Raw genomic sequence first — 25,269 nt, 5'->3', positions numbered from 1 at the left:
ATTACATGTCAAGAAAAAATATAAATTACAAGTTATCCTGAAGTACAAACACAAAGGATATTATAATTAATAATATTATTTGTATTTAAAATGTTATTGTATCTCAGTAACAAATTAATTTGTGTTTAAATAAAAGCTTTTATAACTATTACTATTACAATCGTTTTTTTTATTAAAGTTTTAAGCCTTATATTATCTTAAGTATAATACTATATACCCGTGCACAACTGTATAGTTAGACCTTTAAATCATAATGGTTTATTGTTGAGACTTGTAAATGAATAAATAAATGAACTAAGTAAATATTATATTAATAAGAATATCAATTTGCTCAGCAATAGTGTGTGCTAAATTTCTATTTTGTACTCTTATCACCTAACTTAAACTAGTTTTACTTTTTATAAATTATATAATCATATTTTTATTTCCTATACTGCTGATCGGATAAAATAAATAAGTTTTAAATTTACACCAATGATAATATTGAAATTTTTAATAGCTCATAAAAAAAAAAAAACACTTCATTGTGTGACTCCATAACTTTGTACAGATTGTCAAACATTTACAACTTCTATATTCATTTAAATTAAAATTACTATTATTAATTACTTTGATTTATGCTATTAATTATTTTATCTATTTTATTAGTTGTATAAAATCTTTAAGATTTTTCAAACATGAACTTGATTTAGCTGTTTTATCGCATTATGAACAACTTGAAACTTTAGCTAACAAGTATATAGTTAAAGAAAAGTTTCTAGAATTTTAAATAACTGATAGATATTCTTTATTTTCAATAAAATTTAAATTTCAAACAAATATTTCATGCTGAAATGTCACAAAGTCACTAAATGTGGCATAAAAGATGAGTTAATAATCTTTAAACCATTTAACTTAGAAACATTTAAATCAAAATTATTTAAAATATAAAGGATTTGTAAATTAATTGGATTGTATAAACGCAGAATAATTTTATTGGTCAATATTTTATGGTTTTATTTTAATTACAAATCCAAGTATCCATTATAGATCACCCTTCACACTTTTAATGAATATGGTTCTATCAATCAAGATATGTGATGTTGTGTCTATATATCTTATATAACATATTATTATAATTTATTAATCTTAACTATACTTTATTTAATTTAAATAATGGAAAGTGCCTTCATAATGTTATAAGTAGGGCTCGGGAATTATAGCACTTAAAAAATCACTTAAAAACATCATTATAAGCACTCAAAAAAGCATTTACAAAACTTAAATAATTAAATTTAAGCAAAAATATTTAATCAAAAAAAAATCTTTATTTTGAAATAATAAAGTAGGCACTAGAAATAATTTGTAACTGCTAAAAATAATATAATTAAAGTCTACAAAAAATATTGAAACAAAATGATTAGAAAAAGTTTCTAACTAAAAAAATAAAACTTCACTTTCAAGAAATTTTGCTTTATTATTTATAGATTTCCAAGGGATTTTCTGAAAAAACCATAATAAGTAGAAAAACTGGTCAAAAAATCAAAAACAATCAGAAAAACTGGAAATAAGCATATTTTTAAAAAATCTTTGAAAAAAAGAAAAAAAAGCACTTTCAAATTTCATAATTGTAAGTGTTTTAACATGACATACACTTCCATAGCACTCTGCTACATTTTAAGCCAATCCATAAAAATAGGCAAATGCTTTAAGTCCTGAGCTCTGGTAATGAGTAATCACTTATGACCAATGAACGATGTACTAAATTTTTTATTTAGAATGTAGATATTTGGTATTTCATGTGTTTGTTTTTGGTACAGTCGATACCTAACATAGGTAGTAAAAATATGACTCATGACCTAGGTGCTACCAGAGTTGGTTTTGTTAATCATTTTAACTAGGTAATAAAAATGTATTAACTATTTAATGCTTAAATCTAATACCAGAACATGTTGGTTCTGAGTATAGACTTACTTTATTACTGGTAATACTTTGATGCTTTATAAGTTATATAAGTTATTTACTTGGACTTTGGAGTTCATACTTAAGGTAAATACTTGCTCACTTTATGAAAAAAATTAACCAATCTAAATATCTTAATGTAAAAAATTATGATTATTTATCATATAATTTTTGCTCACAAACTACGGTCACCGAATCTGAGAATAAATACCTAAAAGCATTAAATCATTAAATCAATGATGATCATCTAAAAAGTTATAATGAATTTAAATGGCGGCAAATGAATAATAAAATGTTTTCTACAGGATAGCTGATATAAATTTAAAAAATATCTATTACATTAACATTACACTATATTATGTTTATTAAATTCACTACATTTATAGGTATATTATTATTTGGAGTAGTATTCATATTCTTTTATTTTATCCACCTAAAATTATAAAGGTATTTACTGGTAAGTTATTAACTATGTATCGTAGTAAATACTAAAATACTTATTATAATATTAAATTATTATCTATCCTCTCAACACCCCTAAAAAACTCAGAGGCACTTATATTCCTTCTCTCACTCTTCACTCTATATTCCCTTTGCTATGTATACAGAAAATACGCATTCATTTGTAAAAGTGTTTCATACACTATACAGCACCAGATTTAGCAGCAGTGTAAGGGGTGCTATATATCCAAGTATCAAGGTTGAGTTTGTTTTAGAGGCTTCAGGCTGATATACCATAACACAAAATAATTTATATACATTTTGTAAGATAATACTTATTTTTTTCTTGTAGAATGTGGATCCTTGATATCTTTAATGAAGACTAAATGTAATCAAAAACCATAATGAAAACTAGTGGTTGCCAATGGTACATAAAATATGTTCATCACTATCTACTAAATTTATTATTAACTATGATACAATATTTTTCAAAACATTCAATACGTTGACTTCAACAAAATAAACAGCTAAAGGCTTTATTTATTCCCATTACTTAAAACGGATTTGAAAAAAAAAATGTAGACTTAATTCAAATTAGGACCTAGTTAGTGTGTAAAATAATAACTGCATTCAAAAATGTAATTCTATTTGTGTTAAGAAAAAATGTATTCCCGCTTACTTGTTCTGTGACCAAACATTTAGTATTTTTTTGGCTTATACAATATTATATACTCAAGTATCAGCTTTATAGAAATGCCACATTTTTTTGTGGTTATTGTTCATATTTAATAAGTAAAGACTAATTACAATCTTATTGCTAATCAAGTTCATCATTTCAATAAACCAATAAACCTATGAATAATATATGTGGGTAATATATATATTTATATGTATTAAAGTACATATTTTACAAATTGAATAATATAATAATATATTCATTATACAAAATAAATATAGAAGAAAAAAAATACCAATAAACTTTATTTGAAATATAGATACCATAATTTTACTTATCTTTGTAATGATTTAATTATTTTTAGTCAAAAATGAAATACTATTCACTTAAATATTTTACAAAATAAACATTATTTTTGTATATATAAATGTAAAATTAATTATTAATATTAGCCATTAAATTAGGTACCTACTATTTAAATTTATATAATCAAATGAAAACATTATATTAACTATAAGGATAAATATTGTTTTACACACACAGCAGTAAATATCAATTAGTTTAAGACATTGTATGCATATATAATTTGCTTTAAGTTGTAATGAAAAATAACAGTTTTGTATAAAAAGTATAAAAATTACTAAAAAAAAAAATTCAATAAATCTATTATCAAAAGAATATTTGACACAATAAAAATAAATTAAACTGGAAGAATTTAAAATAATTGGAATAATATTACACAAAATTAACATAGGTAACAAAATAATAAACTATTGTAAATGGAAAATATTTGCATTCATAATAATAATTAATTAGGCAGTAACTATTATAAAGTTAACCTATATAACTAATTAAATGTGTTTAAAATGGAAGTCTTGCTTATGTACCCACAAGCTTATGTATACTGTATAAGTATATTTATGTAAAAGTTAATTATAAACTAGATTTTATAAAAAATTCCAACCTATACTGTTATAATATTGGAATCAAATGGCAGGTATAAATAAACGTGTAAATAAAAATGTATACATTTTTAAACAAATTTAAATTAACACCACCAACATTATAACTGTTACTTTCGGTCTTTAAAATTACAAATTAATACATTATGGCAATTTTCATAAAATCTATGACAGTTTTTAGTTCTTAGTTGAAGATAGTTGAAAATATTCTAGTACCAAAAAAATAGAAACACTATTTTACTGATTTACATGATAAAGTTCCAGATACAAATATATTACATTATACATAACTAATAAAAATTAGAATACATGTCCGTACAATTATAAAAGTAATGACATCATTATGACATGCTAGGTCCATGATCATACTATGAATAATATGTATTAATTTTTTAAATTGACTAGATATAATAACACAGGTATATGCTGTTAATATGTTAACTTCAATTTAAGCTGCTTTTAGTTTTTGATTTTTCAGAGCAGCCTTTTCTGGACGAGCTGCAACAATAGACAAGCATATATTGTAACTTGTAATATTATAGGAACTTAAAAATAATTAATAAACTTCATTTAAAAAAATTATAAAAATTGAATACTTATAATTTAATAAAAAAAAATTATTCAGTCCAAACATATGAAATATTTGACTATTTTTACATTATTATTTTTGTTTTGATAATATTTATTTTTAATTAAGGTTTGAAAAGGAGTAGATACTTACATTGATTATATTATACTTATACAAAATTACATTATAATTTTCTTGAGCTTAGATATTATAAAAATTATGTGAATAGTAATTCAAATCATAAATGGCAAAAATAAAATAATTACTGTTTTTATTTATTCATGATAAGAGACAAGATATTACAAAAAAAAAATTAAGGCACTTCGCTGCATTTAGTATTTATATACCTAATTTACTTAACCCAGCATAGTTATAAGTATTTAAAGTGATAGAAAATTTCTAATAGCCTTATAACTAATTCAACTGTTATTATCATGCTCAATAATTAATTAGTCTTTGAGTATACTTTGTTAAGAATAATAATCTCCTCTTAAAAACATAATATAAAAATTTAATTTTGAATTTTTATTGATTTAAGTCAAATCATACACTTTATCTTATTAAATGAATAAGATAAAATTTATAAGTCACTGTTTTATAGTAAGTCTTGGGTATACCTCACCATTAAGTATCACTGTACTAATAGATATTATGCTAAAATATAATTCAGTGCTAACTCATTAAATACAAAAAAATATTATGAACGAAATAGAAAAACGGATCAGCCAACGACCTACAATTATATTAATTCCAATTTACCACTAGAAACCACCTCCACAATAAAAAAAAAAAACAAATTAATCTAAAACCAACAAATTCATCGCTTCTCTCAGGATTTAAAATAGATACCAACCTAGTTAAATCAATTGTTACATACATAGTACAAACTATGCAACTATGTAAAGGTACACATTGAATATCAGATGAAATTCTGATAAATGAAAATTTAATTATCATTATTCACTTGAACAGCTAGTCGACACCCTAGTTGGCAGTGGCGTATATAGGGGGGTAGGGGTTCAAACCTCTCCCGAAATATATGGTTGGCATTGATTTTGATTGTATAATTAGTAGGAATTTAAAAATGGAAATTTTTTTTAACCCTCTCTGAAATTTTTTTCTATAAATGCCACTACTAGTAGGTATCTACATTAAATATACTAATATACTATGTGTATTTATATATGTATTATTATGAATGTTATGATTGTTATGAATTATGATTTATATAATTTTATAAATTATGCAAGATATGTTTTATAATGATACAATGTTTTTAGCTTTAGTTAATTTTACCACTAAAATTTGGATGTCCTTCATTAGGATTTAATGGTTTTATAAATAAAACTGTTGCAGCTTAAAATATTTAATATTATCTAAGTAAGGACCTAACATTAGAATTAGGTATGGATTAAATAAAAATATTTATATTTTACTTGGACAAGATCCTGGAGTGAATATTATATCATCTACAGCAAATCCTCCGTTTGTTGCTTGTCCTTCCATGATTATATGAAAAGGTTTATTAGATTCAACTGTTACTTGTGCAGGCATCCATGCTGGTCTTGTGGTGTCCATATTCTTTGCTTCTAGACTCCAAATCTATATAATCAATATTAAAACAACTCGTGCCATGTTATATGATCATTAAACAACAAAATGTTAACGTATTACTTTTTCTGCTGGTGTTTCTCCTGAACTATTGTCTTGTCTCATGATTTGCAATAATGCCGACTCACCAGCACCAAAAGCAGCATACCAAAATGAAAAACAAAGTTGTGGCTCGTCAGTTACTGGTATAACTGGTGATATTAGTCGTACCATATTTGATCCCAATATTTGATTAAATAAGTCATAATATATATAACCATCTGAAACAATAATATTTTACTATGTAACATATTATTTTGCAACAATCATAGATACTATATTACTTGGATAGTCAACATAGTTAACTTATTTATATAATAATTAAGTATAATTTTTACAAATATTTATTTATTTTTAATCATGTTCATATTTAAATCTAATTCTATGGTAACCCTAAATATAATTAAACCTCCCAAATAAAAAAAAGACACACTAGTCCAGGTCATCTAGATTTATTGTGTTTATGCGGTCACTTATTGAATTTTGTAATGCATTTATAATTATTTAATGTTCATAAAATATATTCATTAAAAATTAAACTTTCAATATATAGGATAATTTAAAAATTTTAGCAGAAGTTAAATTTTATTATTATAAAATAATATTTTATTTATGAATTTGTTCATGTAAATACTACAGTGAGTTCCGCTTAATGTGATTGTTTTAATTCTATTAACCAGTTGATTCCATAGAACATTTTTTTTTTATTGATGAGTTTATATTTATATATATGTTTAAAATTAGATTAAAATAAAATAAATTTAAAATAAAGTGAAGACATTATCTATTTTTGATTATGTATGAGAATCTACTAATTTCATTTACAAATTAGCCTGAAATTAAAATCCATATTCAGTTAATATAATATATACTTGATTTTTAATTATTTAAAAAAAAATAATTAATAATGTATATACATATTGTACTTATAACTTTTGAAACAACTGAAAAGTATTGTTTTCAACATATTTTTGAATAGCTTCTTTTAACATTTCCAAAACAATTCTTGTTTCTTTTTAGTGAAAGTTTTAAAAACCATTAAAACAATAAGAATGTTCTTAAAAATTATTCAATTATCCAATACTTGGTGATTCTAATAAAAGGTTAATTTAACATTAGTAATATAAGAACTAGTTTCGGATTTTCAATTTTGATTCCAATAAACGGTTGTTTCTATAAACCAGTGATCACATTAAGCGGAACTCACAGTATCTATGTTTTCCCTGCTGCGTCTTGGCATGGTGGAGCATGAAACGCATGATGGCGTCAAAATGCTTACCAGTAGTTGATGCTAGATACATTTTGTTTTTGTTGTAGTTAATAATATAGTTAACATAATTAATATTTAGTACATTAATGTATCTCACTGAGATAACTCGTATGGAAATTCGGGGTCATATATCTAAAATCCAAGAAAAATAAATTATTTTTCTAGGCTTAATGAGACAGATGTAATTTGATATTTCCATTACATACTATATTATAATAAAAAACAAATAAAACCGAATATTCAACCCCTGCAGATAAGATAATTAGAATTTACTTAAGGGTACAATACATAATAAATATATTTTCAAACCTGGAGCCCCAAAAGTCTTATCGGGTAAATTGGAAGGTCTTCTGTTCACTGTAGCCATTCTCCACGAAGCTGGTGATTTGTCTGTTCCATTTGACCAGTCACACATATCACGTTCAAATCTACATTCACCCGGTCGCACTTTAGCTCCCGCCGGAATAACTACAATTTTATCATATAGTTAAAATAATATAATCCAATAAATGTATTTAATCACAATAGGTAATATTCGTACTTGAACAAGAGCCACCAAAAAATGTTATGTCATCAAATGCAATAAATCCATTCGCTCTACTGGAACCCCATATACCTTAAAAACATTTGCATACCTCTCATAAGATTTATATTTAGATGTTGGTAGACTCTTAATTAAATATATTTTTTAATAATACATAAAACCATATTATTAAAATTATGTAGGTACAAAAAAACATTACTTATACCTATCAATTCTTACCTTCGATCAAAATCTGAAAGAAATTAAAATATTATTATTATTTGTCTTGATTTATTTATTTGTATACACATAATAAACTTACGGCATCATTGGGCTCCTTAATGAGCGCTTGAGCATATTGCCAGTCGGGACCTTGATGATTATACAACCGCCAAATTGGTTTCATTATAGTAGTTCCAGTGTTATCATTACTTCGCAGATAAATACTCAAAGCGCCTAAACTTGGGCCAGTTGTGTCAATAAAAGGTTCATTCATCACAAACCTATTTTTAAATTATATTTTTAATCAATTTCTAAATATAAGAAATATATACATTATTAACTGGTTAACTATTTAAAAATAGTTACAATTTGTTATAAGAATTTTATTATTGATGTTAAAATGAATAACTCAAACATACCAGAATGATAAACAACGAGGGGTAGACGTTGTTTTGAAATCTCTAGATGTAAACCATGCACGACTTCCAGGACGTTGAAGAGCTGTGCGTGCCAATGTCATTAAATATCCTGTAAATAATATAATATATATAAATTATAAATAAAGTTAACATTTAAAAATACTAAAAAATCTTTTGTTAAACTTTTAAAGCATATTTTTCAACAAGATTTTAATTATTTCATATTTGTCATATAGGAATATGTTTCATATTAGTCATACAATATGCAGTAGATTTTTAATGATATAATTATAGATAATAGATTTATAAAAAATTATTTAAAAAAATTAAAATTGAATAACTAAAATATATTTATAGTTTTTACAAATTAATTTTAATACATTTAGGACGTCAGTTTACAGTACCATTATTAATTGTTACATAATTACGAAATAACCAATACTCATAAATTATAACAGTTACGTATATCGGTATATGTGAATCTTTATCTAACACTATTTGATAAATAAATAATAACCATAATAGAATAATATTATTAAATATACAATTTATTAAAAATAGATGAAAATGTATCTGTATTGTAGCATTTTATTTTTGAAATAACTTTTGTTTATAAATCAACTATATCTGTTAATTTATTAATTATGAACATTTATTTCGGGAAATTAAATATTTTTAAATAATTGTGCAATATTTTAAAATCAAACATTTAATACTAATAAAAAACTAATTATATTTTTAAACTCTCAGTTATTGGTTACCCACCTGGCTATCTTGCTATTAGTTTATTTAAATTATTTTAACTAAAAATATTTTGTTTTATATTTATTACCCTTTTCTGTGCCCAATGTATGATCATGAGCTGTACTTCTCAATGCAGCCCCTGAAGTTCTTTCCCAATCAATATCGTCCAAACGTTCTCTGGATACTACATTACTCCATCCGCATTCATCCACTTCAAATGTACAATCACCAGATGTGGCTGCAGCAATTTGAGGAGCAGCTATATTAAAAATAAATCATAGAAAATAGTTGAAGATTTATTAGATTATTTTAAAATTTAAATTTATACAAATATACATACTGGGGCAACTACCGGGTGTCAAAGAAATATCATCTACAGCAATATCTCCAAGATTATTTTTACCGATTTTAGCAATAATAATTATTTTAAATGGGTTAGCTGAAGACACAGGTACTTCAGCTTGATACCAAGAATTTCCAGCTTCACCAGTAAGTGACCAAATATCTCTATCTTCCCCTTCTCTGGTATCACTTATCGATATTGTCAATGTTCCAATCCCATTGCCATACATATGAGTCCAAAATCGAAGGCAGAGTGGTGTATCTGGTCCTACAAAATAAGTTATCCATTTAATGATTATTACTGATTAGGTGATGATAACTATAACACTATGTTTATATCTTTTTACCAGTTGGATCAAACTCCATGCTTGACATACGAGCCATATCACCAGGCCTTCGTGGATAAGATGAATCAATAAATGCATAGCCTCCTTCCATTCCACCATAAATAAAACTTGATCGATCAGTTGCTGGCCCAGTAGATGGATTTTTACTTCCTCTTCCCTAAATCATAATAATATTAAGTACAGAATTTACTTCTTAGTTTTTATTTCTATAAGTGTCTAATATAATATCAAGATTCAAGATAACCAAATAGTTGTTATATCAAACGCTAAAATCATTAAGCTATTGTCTCTACTTAATAACAAAAATTATATTACAGTTAGTAGCAAAGAAATTAAATTGTTCAATATTGTTAATGTTTATTAATTATTATTATTTATTATAAATTAATTAATTTATTAAAATAAATTGAACTATCAATTATACTTCCTTATAAACCTTAGCAAAATTATACTAAAATAATATTTATATAATATATTGCCATATAGTTAGCCAAGTATATACAATTATCAACAAATGTATGTATTAATATAGTGAAATGTTTACCAATGACCAGTTGAAATCATCATCCTCGTCATTAATCCAGCCACAGAATCCACCTTCAAATGTACAATGACCCTTACAATCTAGTCCCTGCTTTATTGCTATATTATCTACAGCAACATAACCACGAAATTTTCTAAATGGGTCTGGCAAGTCTTTAGCAATTCCTTCAAATACCACCTATATAATTACATAAAAACATTTATTACTATATATTTATAAAAAAGAAGATTTAAAATTAAGGTCAAATCAATAATTATACTTGATGCTCTTTGTTATACGTATAAAGTACTTCTGAATTCATCCATATTTTATTAGTTGGATCTTTAGTACCCCATAATACTCTAAAAAATCCATCTGGCCGACCGTCTTTGTTTGTAGGTTGTAAAATAACTCTCAGTCCAGCTGCACTCAACCCGTCAACATTAAAACTAAATAAATAATTAGAAAAATTAAATACAAATTATACATGATTTAATTCTATGTTTACCTAAAAGAAATGCATTTTCCTTCTGCTCCCGTACTTCCAAGTACTGGGCTTTCAATAAATGCATTTTGACCTTCTCTAATAGTAATATCATCAACTCTTACTACAGGTGCAGCTAACAAAGATGTTTCGAAAAAAATGTACCCTCCTAGAACAAAATATTTTATAATGTGCATATACCAATTTATCATGGCATTATTTTAACTAACCCTTTTCTGCGTCTTCTCCTTGTCCTGCATCTGACGGTGGTCCGCCTAGCCAATTTGAAAGTGTACCAGCTCCAAGTTCCCATTTTAAAGCAGATCCATTTCGATTTTTCCAATCACATGTCAATAACCCAGGATCAACACCAAAATCACAAGTATCTACAAGTATTCATTTTGAATTTATTTTAATTTGTATTATATTATTCATGGAAATAAATAATTAAAAATGTAATGTTACCTGTTACAGTTCCTTGTCTTTTTCCCCGAATCTATAAAAAAATATAATGAGCTATTTTACAAATATTGTATTTATATTTTGTATACAAAAATGATTGTAAAATGTAAAACATATTTTAAGAATAAATATATGTTTTACCAAAATAGATTTTAAAAAAATGTCATCGCTAAATTACAATAAATAATACGTGAAAACTGACAATTAAAACTTATCAATTGTATACATTTTCTAATTTAATTAATATACATTTTTATTTGAAAAACATAATACATATATAAATAATATAAATAATACGGGATCACGACTTGAGCCGACAAGGCGACAACTAGTAGGCCGACAAGGTATCAGACCGACAGGGTACCTAAAATTCTAATTTATGTAATAAAAAATAAAAAATGTATTACTAAATTACAATTTATTATTCATATTTCATATGATTAATATAATCGTGAATCGTCTAAAAACTATTCATTTTAATAATTAAAAATTAAAAAAAAAATTAAATCTACATAGCTGTATATTATAAGCTTTACTTTTTATTGAGTTTTTTTTTTATAGAAGATCTGTGGCGGCGCTATTAAATTTATCATCAATAATATTATTATCTAACAGTTTCTTATTTTTGACCATAACGTAAGGAATTTATAAAAAGTTTGTTATTCAACAAAAAACACTCCATTATATAATAAAATAAAATACGACAACATCACTGATTCAAATACACAAAAAATGTACTATACTGTTTTGATATCTTATCTCAAATAAATGCTTTGATAAATATCGAATATCGATATTATTATTAATTGGAAATGTTGGATATAGATACATAATATCATGGCTAAATATATATATATAGTCATGCATAATACAATATCTTTATCATAATAATAATATCCAACGTCGGCTTGTCAATCGTCGGCTCATCGGCCGTCGGCTCATAGTCCTAGTCCCACCAACGTATAGCTTATTTTAGAATAGAATATGGAAATAACTTATTGTTATTATAATAATACAAAAAATCGATAATTGACACATTATATTATTCAGTTAAAATTGAATAGTCATAAATAATAGTTATATTTGTAATATATATATATAGGGTTTTAAAATTTCATGAAATTTATTTTCTTGAAATATTTCATTTCAATGAAAAATAAAATATAAATTATTATATCTTAAAGTTTATAATCTTGTCAACTTGCAAGTGAGGTGCTATTAAATTTATCATCAATAATATTATTATCTAACACTTTTTTATTTTTATTCAATATATTATTTCTAACTATAACCGAACACGTTTAAAAGAAGAAAAAATACTTTTAAATATTTCATTGAAATATTTCAAATTTAGAACCATATATATAATTTAACGTTTATAACGCAATAATTATTATGATAAGTATTTTATTAGTCATTAGTAATATAAATATTAGTATTCATGTACCTAGATAGCTAGGTATAATTATTTATAAATAATATTTTATGTAAATTAATTATAGTTTGCCCTATGTTTATTTAACAACCAATTTCAAGCAATTAAAAATTATGAGAGATTTGTTTTTGCTTTTATTTCTTTATTTTTAGAAAGTAGATAATAAACAGTAAACACTAATATTTTTAGCAATTAAATACAAACGAAAATAATACGTGTTATAATACGTGTTAAAGTTTGTATGCTATAATTATAATATAAATTATAATACCTATTACAAATTAAAATAGGTAAGAACTTAATTTTATTAAACATGACGAATTAAACATTTTATTATTTGTTATGAATGTTATGATATATTATTACTAGTTGGTTAAAAATACCTATATGTTTGCCTAAAATAAAACATATGTGTATACCGTAAAGTGTGACTAATTTTCAATGATTTTTACTGTGCATTGTTTATTTTGCTTATGTCATGATTGTTCTTTTGTTTTTGAGTTTTAGAAAAATAAATTATTATGTGACATTAGAGCAATAGGTAATTTTCAATATAAATATTTTAGTATTGTTGACTGCATAAAACAAAGCAATTAAAAAATACTTACAGATACTTCTGAGTCGGGAAATTCTGTTATAGCACCAGGAAAACATTCTAGTATTGAGTAACTAGTTATTGATAATATCAGCCATAATTTCATTTTGGCCTAAAATAAAATAAATCAATTTATTTAAATAAGTAAAAATTATGAAATTAAATATTAATTATTAGACATAATTTTATTTATATTTTTCTGAAATTATACCAAGTAGCCTTACATAAGTAGCTATACAAATTGAACGTACAATAAGTTTTAATCATAAGAGAACGTCATACCCGCATGTGTTGTCTCTGTCTTATTTGCATTCAGCAGAATATATTTTGTGATGTTAACTTTAATATTAGAGTAATTTTACCTATTATTAAACTTAAAGGTAAGAATATTATCTAAAAAATGACATATATTTTTATTGATATTATCATTTTTAAGTGAGATAAAGCTATATAAAAATATTACAACTTTAAAACGTTTATAACTCACTTTAAAATAATAATATCAATAAAAGCACATGTCATTTTATAGATAATATTCTTAACTTTAAATTTGATAATAGGTAAATTTACTCTAATATAAAAGCTATTAGCTAACAACAAATAATCAATTTTGTTGAACAAAATTTGCTGTGATATACTTTAGTAAGGTAAATACAACACATGCAGATTGCAGATATAACGTGCTTTTAAAATGTGTTTTGCTGAACGTAAATTTTTTATGATGTACGTTACTACGTTAGTAAGACAGAGACAATATATGCAGGTATGGCGTCCTCATAAGTATAAAATAATTGTATTATACTTTTAAATAAAATAAATTCATTTTTAATAAATAACAAAATTATCAAAACATAATATTAAATAATATTAGGTATATTGTTTATGCTTGAAAAACTATAAATTATAAGCATTATGATTTTGGCACATTAATAAAATGAATATATTCAAATTCATTTACTTTTGGCCAAAATTGTATTTTACTTATCTTTGTTCATTACTTTTCTAAATAATCACAAAATATTGTTATTTTACTCATTACTCAATAATCACTTCCCCGATGATATTATATATTAGGTACCTACTTGGCTACTTAATACTCAAACATGACATTTGACTTTAACATTTTCTCCTACAAAACAGCTTCAGACTTTCGACGTTGCAGGAGTACAGATATCGATTTGCATCGATGAGGGCTAATAGCTAGATCCCCAATTACCATTTTTCATATTTATATTATTCTTTATTTATTAAAAAAAAAAAAAACTGGGCATGCGACGGGACAAACTTTTACACCGAATGATAACTGATAAGTATAGAGGTAGGATTTATATTCTCTAAAAATTTTTAAAATATGATGTTTTTATGTCATTTAAAATAGGCAATATATTCTCTTAATATTCTTTTAAAATGCCAGATATATCATATATGATGTTTTATGTCCTTAAAAATGCAAAATATTCTTTCAATATTAAAAAAAATATATACATATTTAGTTTGAATTTATTATTTATTATATTAATGTGATAAGTTATAGAAAAACTGTTATCTCACAAATACTGTAATCGACTTTATTATTATATTTAGTGATCAATTTCTAGACACCCGATCACCATTCTCAACTGATTTTCCGGTGAAACTATTTTCACTCGACCATCTTGAAGGCAGCTTCTACACACTGGAATTGAGTTTCATCAGCCCCTAGTACAACTAATAAAACCATATAAGATAAGTCTATGTGAATAACGAATCATCCAAATTATATGATATACGTAACGTAGACATGTATTATGCAAAGATGGAGCATAAACTATTAAAAATTTAAATCCATTATAATAACTTAGCTATTACCATTTAATTTGAAAAATAATAATATTAATATGTTGGTAAGTTAAAATAAAATTTTTTGTGTCTAAAGTAAAATATTTCCAGTCCATTTTTTTATACCTAATTGAAAATAACAAAAACAAATTATAGACAAACATTAATTTAACGCAAAGCCATTTTTGATAAAATCGTTTTTATAATTTTGTTTTAATTCAAAAACAAATAAATACATTTTTTACTATACAGGGTGATTTCTTTAAACATAAAACACTCATTATTTCAAAAATTATTCATGTTTTTGAAAACATTTTTTTACATAGTTTCTAGTTGTTCAAAAAACAACGTTTATATTAAAAAATTATATTTTTAAATATTTTTATTCCTTATATTTTTTTTAAGTTTTTACTTTTTTGAATGACAACATAGTTTTAATTTCATATTCCAAAGCAGAATAATTTTCTGAGTATTTTGATACATAAAAATCGAATTTAGGGCGAGTAGTTTATGAATTATACGTAATTAAAATTTAGGTAAGCGGAGTGGACAAACATTTTGCGGGGTAACCCTGTACCACTCCATTCCGTGCATCTAAACTTTAAATACTTATAATTCATAAACTACTCGCCCTAAATTCGATTTCTATGTATCAAAACACTCAGAAAATTATTCTGCTTTGGAATATGAAATTAAAACTATGTTGTCATTCAAAAAAGTAAAAACTTAAAAAAATATAAGGAATAAAAATATTAAAAAATATAATTTTTTAATAAAAACGTTGTTTTTTTAACAACTTGAAGCAACGCGATAAAATGTTTTCAAAAAATGAGTGTTTTATCACCTTGTATAATTAAATATAATTTAAAAAATATTTTGACTCTTCTTGAGCTATTTATGAAAATTTGAAATCAAATAAATGTTGATAAAAATGTATACTCGCTTCAAATAGTTTGAAAAACAAACACAAGGTTCCTTAACATATTAGTTAAATTGTGTTAATAGTTAATACTTATATTAAAAAAAATTTAGGGTAAATCCATATTAATTTTTTATGATAGTTTGAAATTAGAATTTTGACAAAATTTGTCAAAATCACGAAAATGTATAAAAATACCTATACTGTAATTATTATTAATACCTATTCATATATAAGGTTTAAAAATTGAGTGAAATGTTCCATTTAAGTTTTTCTGGTAAGAGTTATAAAAATAAAAGTTTAAAGTTGAATAGAATATTACAAATAAGTAAGTTAAGTTTAATACAACTTTTTATAACTTTGAAGTTAATTTTGAGAAATTTGGCTATTCATCGGTAAAACCACGATTTTTCATCGAATGAATTTAGTTTTTTTAATGTAATTAAAATAATATTATTCGTAGAAACTTAAAGCAATTTAATGGTAATCAATATTTTTTATTATTCAAAATATTTTGTCTAATTTTAAGCTATTGTCTATTTATAAAATGATATATATTGACTATTACTATAATAGTATATAATAGTAATATTTTAATATGTAATAAAATATACACAGTAATATAGACTGATTTTGCTGAGTATCCGGTATCGTTGTTTATATTTAATAATTTATCATTGAATTAAAATTTGACATATCCATTACATTGACCTATTCAATAATGAGGTACGCTCGACTCCTATCTACTTGCCGACTTATTTTATTTATTATTTATACTTACATTTTTTTATTTAAAAATTTGTTAATCAGCACAATTATATACATTTTGCTCAAATAACATTTATATTTTTATCATCAATACGTTTTAAAAGTTTAATAGTCATAATATGAACTTAATTTTAATGAGTATTTTAACAATAATACTAAATCTTATTCAAAATATCAGCAGTTCACTATATTGATTCATCAAATGTTCATTATCTATACCTACAACCCGATAAGAATATGACAAGTTACCATAATTAACAAAGAGTTAAAGTAAAACAAATTTATAGTTTTTTTTTTACACTGTTGATATTTGATCTTGGATTTAAAAATATTTAGAAATTGGTTAACTATAGTTCCATAGTCAAACAATTAACATATAATATGATATATAACATGTCTTTGAATAGGTAGGTGAAATATCATATTATAGCATACCTCAAAAAAAGTTAATTTTTAGTTGTATATTTCACTTTTTACTGTATAATTTTGACACGCTTTTCACACATGGGTCATATTTAGATCATTGGTATCTGTGTAATTTTCACCGTTACTCGACGCTTTCGATAACCGTGAAATCATTTACTTATATTACGTGCGTTTGATCACATTATGGATACGTATCACATATTTCACGGTTTTATTTTAAATATGTTTTCGTTTTTGTATACATTTGTTTACATCTCTTTTTCTTTTTTTTTTTACTATTTTTAACAATAATAGACACGTAATATTTTTAATCATTTTAAAATCGAAACCACTGTAGGTACTTGTATTATGTACAGCTGAGTACAATATTTTGCAATAAAGAATAGTTCGACCTTTTTTACGAATAATTTTTAATCATTTAATGTCCATTATCAAAACGCATTCACGATGTCTGCAACGTCAAATTTGAAGGCCGTAATTTTATTTCCATGATTATAGCATTCCACAACTCACAAGTGCGATAACAAAATTTGTAGTAATTCTATAAAATGAATACACATATTCAGTAATTAGTCAAACTCACACTGTCCAGTGTTCGGTAAAGATCAAGGTTCCATAGGTTACTATAATTACCGAATCCGCATCAGCTAAAAGTCAATAGCGTGAAATAAAATTCTGTGAACTCGGGACGCAACCGCCAAAACAAGTTTTATTTTATTACACGTACCTATAATAATGCTTTGTGTACTTTTTTTAATTTAATAAAACCTAGAAGTGTGGTCCTTGAAAATACAATTAAATGAGAATATATTTTTTTACATTATAATTTTACTTGTATTAATTGTATACCTAACGGCTAACTGTATGAATAGGTACTATTTGCACGTTAGATAACCTAACGATTCTTGTGTGAACAATGAACATGTTTAAAATAATTTAACATGATTTATTTATTGTAAATAATTTAAAGCGTAATAAAAAGTTTGAAAAGCAATTAACACCTATTATGTATACCTATTATGAATATTTAATAATTTTAACAATACCCATACATGATGAAAAATATGATAAATAAAAAATCACAAATTATAAAAACTGAATATTAGTATTAATTTAAGAGTTTGAATTCACCAAAATATATTTTCTTTAAATTTCCTAAAATTGGCTAAAATATCTGAAAAATCTGGGGCCTATATGTATGTATCATTAAATTATGTTTTTTTAACTCTTAAATTACCATATTTTTTTTTATTCCGGTTCTTATAGAATTTAAGTTATCACTGCTTTCATGGCACTTCTCTGGGCCTCACTGGTTTTTAGCTATAGTTATCTTTAACTTTTCCAAAAAGCACCATCGCTGTTTTGGTCGTCCTCCTCGGTTTTTCCTATCTGATTTTCATATTGTAATCTCACTTGATGTTTGACCCTCCGCTTTTTAGATGTATTTAGCCCAGCTTAATTTTCTACTTTTACTTATTACTTCTAAGTATTTGGTATAAACTATATAATTTTAAGTAATATTATAAGAGTTGATTTTTTTTTTAGGTCATCGTCGCCCCCTAATTGTTTTATAATTGATACAGCTTTAAACTAATGAAGATTACCTACAATAAGAAACGATACAAGTTGGTTAAAATAATATCATTTTTATTAATATTGTATGGTCATACAATGACCTACTTTCTTAACTATATCATTACGTTTTTTACTCGTCATTTTGTGATGTACCATATTAATTAAGTTATATAATCAAACTGATTTCTATACATTTACCAATATATAATACGAGGCCGACAAATTTCATTAACTGCAACTCTTATAAGATATAATAAATAATTATTTTAACACTATATGCATAATGTATATTATATAGCTGTGTTAGCTATACGCCTAAACCAAACATAATAATTTCATATAAGACTAACGAGCATAGCACAGTTAAAAGTCATAACACTCTTTTCTACTCATAAGTTTTACAATTTTTTTTTTACATCGAATGATTATTTAATAGTTATGCAACATAAATTATTCTGTAATATCTTAAAATGATTAACTATTATGAATAAAATAATAAAATCTATGATGACTTTTGTAACAATTTATATATATAAATTTAAGTTTTCGCGTATTATGATAATACCCCGCGTGCTTTTTAGGTGAAATACTTTATTTTATAAATCCAAAAAAAAAAGTCATTAAGTCCATGTTAAGTAGATATAAAGTAAAAATAACAAAACATTTTATTCTTAGAAAATTTTTTGTTGCATTTTTCATGTTTTTTTTTTAACATAGTAGTATACTATTATAAGCGTGAATGCGTGATATTTACTTGTTTAAATTACATTTAACTTGTTAAAACTAAATTTGTACATTTTTAATTAGTAAATAAACTTATTGCACAGTTTTAATACATCTACTGCAGATATAATTTACAATTGATTGATGATTAATGGTATATAATAATATAATTCTTCTTATCATAAAATATACAAATAAGATAATAGTAATAATAAAATAGAGGGTATGTTAGTAAAAACTATTTATTTTTTTTCATGATATTCAAATAATTTTATGAAAAATCATTACTTTATTGTTAAAAGAATTGCCTTGACATTTAAAAAATATTAACTTTGCGTGCAATGAAATGTATACAGACATACCATTATTTATGTGTATATACTACATATATCGGGTTATTTAAATAAATATATATATAACGGCTTGATGTATTTTTATATACCTATATAAATATATTTTGGTATCAGATAAGTTCATATTGTATTAACAGGTAGATACCTATATGTGTATTGAAACAATATTTTTTTAGATTTTATCAAATAGTAAACCGCAAATATTTATAAAATAAATTTATAGGTAATACATAGGATGAATATGTAGGGTGCCCCACGAAGATCTATCAAATGAAATAATGAAATTACTTTTGTTCCAAACAATGATTTTATAAAATTTCTTTTAAATATAATTCATAGGCACTCGCGCTACATTTTTAGTATACCTTTTTTATTATTATTTTTTTAATACCGAAAATAAAAAACTTAAAAATTGATTAAAAAAATTTCCAAAATATTCAAAATAGCCAATTTGCAAATCTGATTTAAAAAAAAATTTAGATAGTAAAAACATAATTTATTTAAGTCAAGTGGCGGATTTCTTACAATTTTTTTAAATATCAATATCCTTGTAAGGTAAATTTCGATCTAGTTTATGTTAGAAATATTATAATTTCAAAAAATATAATTTTTCTTTTAAATATTTTATAAGAACATTTTTAAATAGGTGTATGTTAAAATCTAACTATTTTTTTATTGTTTTACATAAACTAGATCGTAATAAATTTACTTTTAACGAGAATATTTTTATCAATTTTTTAGTTTTTTATTTTCAGTATTAAAAAATAAAAAATGTAATGCTAGTGTCTATGAATTATATTTAAAAGAATTTTTTTAAAAATATTGATTTTAACAAATAAAGTTATTTCATTTGTCAGATCTCCGTGGGACGTACGGGGTATAAACATATTTGTCATTTTTCTATGACAGTAGGAATTATGATTTATATTTTATATGCATTATAAAATAATAAAAATATAAGTATATAATATGTATATGTAATTAATTAATCAATATTTTCAAACAATTATTAAGTGAATGACAAACATCTATCAGTTATCATTTAAAATAAATTGAATAAATTTTTATTTTATGTAAGATAATTAATTACTGTTGATATTATTTTTAAAAAAATCCATAGAATTTTTAATATTTAAGGTACGTTTTTACGTTTTTTGGCAAGATTGCAAAACCACTGATTTTTGAAATTGAAATTAAGAGCGTATTATACCTAATATAATATCTGAAGAAGAAATTTAAAAAAAAAGTTATTATAAAACATTATAATAAATTTAAACTGAAAAATAAATAATAATGACTCTATAGTTAGGCGTATTATTAAAAAGAAAAATGTATTTTTATTTCATAGGTATCGTATTATTTATTATATATATTTAAAAAAACTGTTAGATTTTTTTATATAAAAATGTTGTTGTATTTTTGTTTTTACTTTTTCAACATTTGTTTTATATCTTATATTATAAATACCGAGCTATATAATTGATGATAATATACTGATTGTTCAATGTTTTGTCTTAATTTTGTATTTATTCTTGTAAATAGTCAATAATATGATTCGTATTAGGTGGTCATTATTATACATAAATAATTTCTCTAAATTCACAAAAAAAAAGTTATTACATCCGTATTTCATATAATATTATATAAGAACCGAGAAAAATTAACATATAATATACAAAACATTGAAGTTTGGTCGGAACTTTTAATTTTAGGTTATTAAATTCGCCAAATCTGGTATGTCACTTTAAACAGTAATCTCATTAAAAACGATTACTACTGTAGTAGCTTACATAACATCTACTATTAAATGCCATTCTTGACCTAAACATTAAAAAGTTTTAATTCAAAGTATAGTCATTTTAATAAATTCTTTTAAAAATCAATTAATAAAATGTTTTTTTATAAGCTTATTATAAAATACTTGATGTACATTATTAATGATTATAAATAATTTAATAATAAAATTTATATTATTATTGTACAGGCGTACAGTTAAAATATAATATATTGAATGCTTCGAGTAGGTATACAATATTATCACCTAATTATTACTGCTCAACACTCAACAGTAACAATTAAAGTAAGTGAATTCATAGTGTAATAATTCAATAATTGCAACATAAATTCTAAAATCCGTTCAAAAAAAATATTACGTTATACTTTGTTAATGATGCAGTCATATTATGTAGTCGACCATTGATATTATTTTCAAATGTTTTATTCGACATTTAAAATCCAAAAATAGTTTTTATAACTATAAAATATATTGATAATATGTAAAATCGTATAGTATTTAAATACCTCGGTGTTTAAAATTCTATAATGAATGCTAAATACGAAGCATAAAAGTAATTCATTAAAAGGGCATTGAACTTCAAAATATTAAGTTCCACATCAATTATTGTTTATGTTTTTCACCTACTGTGTTCAATACTTGTATAATGTAGATGAATTTTAACATTGAACTATTACACATAAAAAAAAAATAGGTATAATTATAATTATTATTCTGATTAATATCTATAGTATAAACACGAAAATACAGTTTAAGTTTAAAAATAATTAAGTACCTAATTATAATTAAATATACTTCGTATATATTCTATACATGATAACGAATATTATAACTATTTATAACTAAATGGACATTGTCTCAATAATTAATGACGGAAATATGAAAACTAAAAGTTTCAAATCATTTTTAATAGGTAGACCTGATATCGGAATTTAATCGACAAATTATTTTTGTATATAAGTAGGTACTCACTTCTTAAATTATTAATTTATTGATATTACACTTAAAACGATTTAAGTATTACAATAATTCTAATAAGTAATTTTCATATAAGTATTAGAGGCTAATTCAGTAATTCTATTCTACTAAGTTACTTTTACAGTTCTACATTTTAAGTATTTATAAAATATGTATATAAATAATAAAATTTTAGATTTTTCAAACCGTTTTAAAGTATTATTAAACATTTTGTTAAAATTTAATTTAAAAACATATTTTAACATTTTTTAAAATACAAATAAAATAAAATATACTTAGTAAGAACTGTTAGAAATTATGTTAATTATACTATCTATTTTGAATTATTGGTGAAAATATTAACACTTGTCATCTATGATCAAATCGGTTTACGGTAATAGGTACCAATTATAGTAATATATTTCAAACAGTAAGTATTAATAGTATTATGTAGTACATATTATGTTTGTCTTGCTCCACTCAAAATCTAAGATATATTATGTAATATAACAATAATTTATATTAAATTATGTTAACTATTAATCAATAATAAACACTATGTTGGTATAGCTATTACCCAGCCATATAATATTTATAATATATAATGACCATTGACCATATGAGTATAATATATTATATATACTCTTAATATTTTTCATAACTCATCAGAATAAAAATTCTATTGATTTAACTGTACAATGTAAAATTTATTACAGCATTTATAGGCATCTGAATTGATTAAATAATTATTATAATTTGTTAAGAAATTGAATATTCAAGTGTATTTGCGTATTATAGCCTTACAAGCAATAGTGATTATAGTTAATTATAAAATCTATAAAATTGTAATTAGTAAGTGCCTAATAAATAATTCTTCTATACCTACATCATGACATTTTATTAAACTATATGCTTATAAAATAATATATTATAAAATTGTGCAACATATTTTTGAATCAGGCTACCAAACATGTTTGGTTCGTTATAGGCAAAATTATGAAGAAGCATAAGTTATTACAATATTTCAATGTACATTATTTGATACACGTACCTACCAATACTTACAAGTTATAAGAAAACATTTTAGTATATATTTTTATAATTGATTCATAGTTAAAAAAATCGAATGTGTAAAATTCTAAACGTCTGAACCGTTTAGGCTCTGGTAAATTATAATGAGTATATAGAACACACATAAAATCAATATATTCACAATTGAATGCATTTACTTAATTAATAGGTAAGAATTAAAGTAAGTATCTAAAGTATGGTTTTACCTGTATTTATCAAAACTGTATGGTTATAGCCGGAACAATAGTACAGTGAAAAAATATATAAGTGATTGTGCACCTACCTATACTTAATAACAATAAGAACTAATATACTCGATTATAAATGCATATAATAGGTAATATATTAATGTAATAAAAAATATTTATGAAAGTAAAATGTATGTTATTATTCTTATCTACTATGTGTTAGAAATTATAACTGGTAATACGTGTGAGTAAAAAATCGTAAATATGACTACAAGTATAACTTAAAATATATTTAACTTAGATGTTAGATATAGAGGTATATCTTGCGTATATAGCAGCAATTATTGCGTGACCAACGAATTACACCACTATACTGTATAATGATACGATTCCACTCGATCACATGATGAATCGTGGCTGCTCTTGCTCTCTTATATTTTATAAAGCATTGAAAAAAGTGACTTTTTTTCTATATTTTAAAACGATTATATTATAATACAATTTAACTATACGTGTTACGTATTACTCGGGTTATGAAGCTTAACTTTATGTTAAATACAAACTATTTTTGATAACATTGTATACTGTATAGGTATATTAAAAAACTTCATTTCCACCAACCATCATGTATCATCTATATAGTGTTTTATTTTCATTGAACGCTCGCGATATTCTTTATAGAAAACTTCCATTCCGATTAGATAATAACAATAATTATAATTCATAGTATAGATATATTACAACATTACCTGATTGAGATTCGAAATACTTTTTCTTCGTCTCCAAAGGCGGACGAGTGATATAAGATTTGTCGTGGTGTTCGGCAGAAAAGTCCAAACCGTATGGTAAATCCACCCTGTGAAGTATTGGTATACAACAATAATATTGAAAATACGCGAAGATTATTGTTTGCAAAATATGTACGCGAAGGCACGTTGTGCGACGGAAATACCGTGTACACAAAAAAAAAAAATGTAAAATGTATCGAAACAACGACTACAGCAGACTATAATAATATCATACGCATACGAGACCGCCGGCGCTCTGCAACTCTAGACTTGACTGCACGCGC

General features: G+C 23.9%; 1 protein-coding gene across 1 annotated transcript; it reads right to left on the bottom strand.

The window, feature by feature from the left end:
* Positions 1-3,866: 3,866 nt before the first annotated feature.
* On the bottom strand, positions 3,867-25,269 carry LOC113556977 (MAM and LDL-receptor class A domain-containing protein 1-like). The gene is made up of 18 exons (XM_026962224.1): positions 24,947-25,269; positions 13,618-13,716; positions 11,578-11,608; positions 11,343-11,498; positions 11,137-11,281; positions 10,909-11,077; positions 10,650-10,826; positions 10,106-10,262; positions 9,757-10,026; positions 9,505-9,675; positions 8,673-8,781; positions 8,354-8,534; positions 8,272-8,284; positions 8,050-8,124; positions 7,818-7,976; positions 6,263-6,459; positions 6,025-6,190; positions 3,867-4,518 (listed from the first exon to the last, which is right to left on the bottom strand). The coding sequence occupies exons 2-18, from the start codon at positions 13,708-13,710 to the stop codon at positions 4,469-4,471; spliced, it is 2,319 nt and encodes a 772-aa protein (XP_026818025.1). The 5' UTR covers positions 13,711-13,716; positions 24,947-25,269; the 3' UTR covers positions 3,867-4,468.

Source organism: Rhopalosiphum maidis, chromosome 3 (assembly GCF_003676215.2).
Source record: "Rhopalosiphum maidis isolate BTI-1 chromosome 3, ASM367621v3, whole genome shotgun sequence".
Classification (NCBI taxonomy): Eukaryota; Metazoa; Arthropoda; class Insecta; order Hemiptera; family Aphididae; genus Rhopalosiphum; species Rhopalosiphum maidis.
Note: the sequence above shows the minus strand (reverse complement) of the source record. Positions and strands in the feature narration are given on the sequence as shown.

Bases quoted from the DNA above. Each gene is read 5' to 3' on its own strand.
- LOC113556977 (XM_026962224.1), bottom strand. From the start codon at position 13,710: ATGAAATTATGGCTGATATTATCAATAACTAGTTACTCAATACTAGAA. The intron at 11,609-13,617 runs GTAAGTATTTTT...ATTTTTTTATAG, and splicing joins TTCCCGACTCAGAAGTATCT to ATTCGGGGAAAAAGACAAGG. The intron at 7,977-8,049 runs GTACGAATATTA...ATAAAATTGTAG, and splicing joins TTTTGGTGGCTCTTGTTCAA to TTATTCCGGCGGGAGCTAAA.